The sequence below is a fragment of the Pundamilia nyererei genome, unplaced genomic scaffold, assembly GCF_000239375.1.
Source record: "Pundamilia nyererei isolate P.nyererei 1_Seehausen unplaced genomic scaffold, PunNye1.0 scaffold00002, whole genome shotgun sequence".
NCBI lineage: Eukaryota > Metazoa > Chordata > Actinopteri > Cichliformes > Cichlidae > Pundamilia > Pundamilia nyererei.
In genome coordinates this window covers 278096-282292 of record NW_005187403.1, presented here as the reverse complement: position 1 = coordinate 282292, position 4197 = coordinate 278096, and the positions used below count along the sequence as shown (strand labels likewise).

The 4197-nt window shown below is 40.6% G+C and overlaps 1 protein-coding gene across 7 annotated transcripts in view; it reads left to right on the top strand.

Moving 5' to 3' along the window:
• The window catches only part of marveld2a (MARVEL domain containing 2a), an 11281-nt gene that overhangs the window by 2502 nt on the left and 4582 nt on the right, over positions 1–4197 (top strand). For all 7 annotated transcript variants that reach the window (XM_013910092.1, XM_013910097.1, XM_013910086.1 and 4 more), the window contains 4 exons: positions 103–1071; positions 2304–2524; positions 3513–3548; positions 3663–3826. In XM_013910092.1, coding sequence (XP_013765546.1) covers positions 120–1071; positions 2304–2524; positions 3513–3548; positions 3663–3826 — 1373 coding nt within the window. In that variant the 5' untranslated portion in view covers positions 103–119. The remainder of the gene's footprint in view (positions 1–102; positions 1072–2303; positions 2525–3512; positions 3549–3662; positions 3827–4197) is intronic.

Below are 4197 nucleotides of genomic sequence, written 5' to 3'. Positions count from 1 at the left end.
TATATATATATCTATATATATATCTATATATATATATATCTATATATATATCTCAATCACAGTACACCAAATACTTACTTATAAACATGTCTGTGCATTTAGGGACCATCACCATCCTCATGTCCTATGGAGGAGGCTCTTACGGACGCACTGAGCGTGTCCGCCATGCGCCCCACTATGACCAGGTACCCAGCTCTTTACCCCGATCAGACTCCTATGATCAACAGCCCCTGAGAGAGCAGAGAGCTCCTCATCTTGCTCAGAGCACCGACCCTCTTCCACCTCCGCCTTTGCCTGCTCAGCCTCCTGTTGGCCTTGAGTTTGACCCCAGTGGAAGTGAAGACAACACTGATCTAGAGCCTGATCCTGCCATTGACATCAAACCAGTCCACCGCTTTATCCCCAACTCATGGAAGAACTTCTTCAGAGGAAGCAATCGCAGTAGTAAAAAGACGTGGTCCATGCCTACGTCTTCAAGCAATAACAACAGCACAACAGACGGAGTTCGCTGCTCCCCCCCACACTCCCCCTCTCTTCCTGCGTCATTCCAAGATAAATATGGCGGATCAGGCGGCAGCTACAATTCACGCAAAGAGCTTCTGGAAGCAAGGGATGGGCACGACTCTGTGTCTGGGCACACCTACCATACAGGTCTGACCTACAGTGAGCGAGTGCAGGAGTACCATCAGCGCTATGCCTACATGAAGTCCTGGGCAGGACTGCTGAGGATTCTGGGCTGTGTGGAGCTGCTGCTGGGAGCAGGTGTATTTGCCTGTGTCTGTGCTTATATCCACAAAGACAATGAGTGGTTCAACATGTTTGGATATTCGTCTCCTGGTGGAGCTTATGGAGCAGGTTACTATGGTGGCAGCATAGACGGGACCTCCTACTACACAGGCCCCAAAACCCCTTTTGTGTTGGTAGTGGCAGGGCTGGCATGGGTGGTAACTGTGATCATGTTAGTGCTTGGGATGACCATGTACTACCGCACCATCCTGCTGGACTCCTCCTGGTGGCCTTTGACTGAGTTTATCATAAACTTGGCCTTGGCATTGCTGTACATGGCAGCAGGTAGGAAACATAGCTGCATCTTGTCAGTGAAGACAGTTCAGTGGATTATTCAGAGAATCTGTTGTTTAAAAGAATATTTTTAAATAGTTTTTTTCAGCGTGGTAGACACCATCAATGTAATTTCATTGAAGACTTTACAGCAAGGGTTATAGAAAGTACCCAGACATCACCATAGACTGCCGTGCTAAAATCTTGGAATTTTACTGTTTTGTTTGTTTTTACTCAACCTGATAAATTTTGTTAAAGCAATTCTAGGTGTAGTTACTTGGATTTTTACCCAGACAGCTGTATGTTCTTGAAATTAGAAGAAAGTTGAACTCTTTACAGTGTGTTCTGTGGCTTGCTAACCAAGTTTGCCAAGACTCCTTTGACAACTAAGGACTTAAAAATTATGCATTAATTTCAAAATGCATAGTCCAGAAGTCAGTGGGTCACTTTTCAATGCCTACATTCATCTTTTATATACAGTGAAAGTTGTTCCGGGGACCTAAAAACATCTTGTTTTGTGCAGACAGTGAACTGAGAAATGCACCATGGCCCAGTATGAATGATTATTTTAAACTGTGAATCATAGAAATCTTCTTTAATAGAGTCCAGAAATAAATAATATCAAGCAAGAAATTGGCACAGTACTCCCTCTTAATTAAAGCTTAAGCGGTTATGATGCATGATAGGCATGATAGACTCATTAATAGGCAAGTCCTGTATTTCAAACCCAGTTATTGGTGGAATGCAGTTAAAAATGTAAAAGAGAAAACAATTTTCAGTTCAACTATTTTGCCATTGTAGCAAGGTTGAAGTGAAGCTATTAGGTATACTTGGGTTAATGACAACTTGGTTCTCAATATATATGTGGAGCAAGGGTGTGTTGACAAAGAAAATTGACAAAGGAAAGACAAAGATAAAGGCTGTGATTTGGGGTTCTGGGTCATGTCATGTACTTCTCATACTCTCTATAGAACCAAACACTGAATTGCAAATATAAAGAAGTCAGATATGTTAATATTAACTACAACTCTGATTAATTTGCTGTGCTTAGAAATACAGTATTGCAGAGATTGAAGCATCAAGTAAAAAAAAAATAGATTCAGGTAAAACTGAGGTAATTCCAGTGCATGACTTTGTCTGGTGGTATAATGTAATGATTTTAAAATTAAAATGAATTAAATATTCAGTCTCTTTTTAAATCAGTTTTTGAACTGCATATATAATAGAATATTTTTATTCTCCAGGCATTGTCTATGTTCGAGACACAACTCGTGGAGGTCTCTGCTCCTACCCAATGTTCAACAATGGTATTAACGGAGCGTTCTGCAGAACGGAAGCAGGCCAGATTGCTGCCATTATCTTCCTCTTTGTCACAATGCTCGTGTATCTGATTGGAGCCATTGTGTGCCTCAAGCTGTGGAGACACGAAGCTGCACGTAAATACCGGGAGAGGTACGGCCAGGAGGTAAGCTTGCTTTGTTTAGGTTTGCTCTGTTTATGAAATTGGGTCTAGGGATTCCTTACATTCAGTCAAGAGTTCTTCACTTTGATAACTTAAAAACAGTCTCAAACATGTCCACACATGCAGACGCAGACTGCACTGCAACAACAAACCACATAATTTGCACACAAGCTCCAGGGGAGTGAGTGAGTGGGTGGGGTCTGCCAGTCCTGCCCATGTGTTGCCAAAAGGGGTACACATAGTTCACTCTAGTTTTGCCTTGTATTCTTTCTCTTTTATTAATTGTGCAACATGCAAGTGACCGTTTTTAATTCGGAGATTTAAAGGAGATGATTTATGCCACTGGTCATAACTACACTAGTCATTTTGCCTAGTTATGCACTAAAATTGGAAGCACTGTTAACCTACTGAAATTGTAATTGTGAGGGACAGTTTGTGTAGGTATTCTGTGCGCACATAGTGGGTGAAAAGAGAGAGGGAGACACCAGGGAGTTTATTTCTTAAGTCATTTGCAAGTAAGCGCCTAATCACAGTTAACATTGTTCACATGTAGCAAAGAACAATTAAGCCTTCCATAATTATTGTTTACAAGTGGAAGGATATCAGACAAATGGGTATTAATGTAGTTTAATTGGTTATTAATTATTTTTTAAATTTCTTTATGGTATTTTTGTAATGGCTAATGGCAACAGTTGGTTAATAGTACAGATTAGCTAGCTTATAGTTGTAGCTTTAGTATCCTTGCTTGCAAAACCCTGAATGAAGGTTAAATACATGTGTGCTGGATGTATAGTCCTGCTTTTCACACTAAGCCAGTGGGCTTGTGGTCCATTTGAGGGGTTTATATAAAAAATAAAATAAACATATTTGCCGTCAATTCAAGACATATGAGCTCAGTAGGCACACAAGACATCAAAAGTAAAACATAGAGATGTAAAAAATATAAATCACATGTTAATGAATTATATTTTTATATATCTTACATGTGCAGATGCAGCCATCAAACATACGAGCTGAGCAGTCATTGGTAAGAAAAGACTTCACACATTAAAGATGGAATGCAGAAAGAATAAATGCTTGTTTGATGATTTCTCTGTAAGTATTACAGTAATGCAGTAAACATGTTGCTGTGTCTCTGCAGATGGTAACAGATTCTGCTCCTGCTCCCAGAATTCCAGAAAAGGTCCAGGGCTCTTCAGTGGTTCCCATCCATACTGCATCAAAAGCAGTTCCTGCAAAGGTTTTGCAGGGAGCTATACCTTCGGGGCACATTCCTAAACCTGTTATAGTGCCAGACTACATTGCGTAAGTGTTACCTAGAAAATAGAAGAAAAAAAAAGTCAAGAGAGTCAGACAAAAGTAGATACAGTACACAGTCAATCTGCAGTTGTTCCTTCCAAATGTTAAATAAAAAGGCTCAGACATCACAGAAGACGAGGGAAAATCACACCTGCACACACTTAAACATAAACATATCTATTCAATTCAATTTTATTTATATAGCGCCAAATCACAACAAAAATCGCCTCAAGTAGATACAGATCATATGACTCCCTATGAGCAAGCACTTTGGCGACAGTGGGAAGGAAAAACTCCCTTTTAACAGGAAGAAACCTCCGACAGAACCAGGCTCAGGGAGGGGCGGCCATCTGCTGCGACCGGTTGGGGTGAGAGAA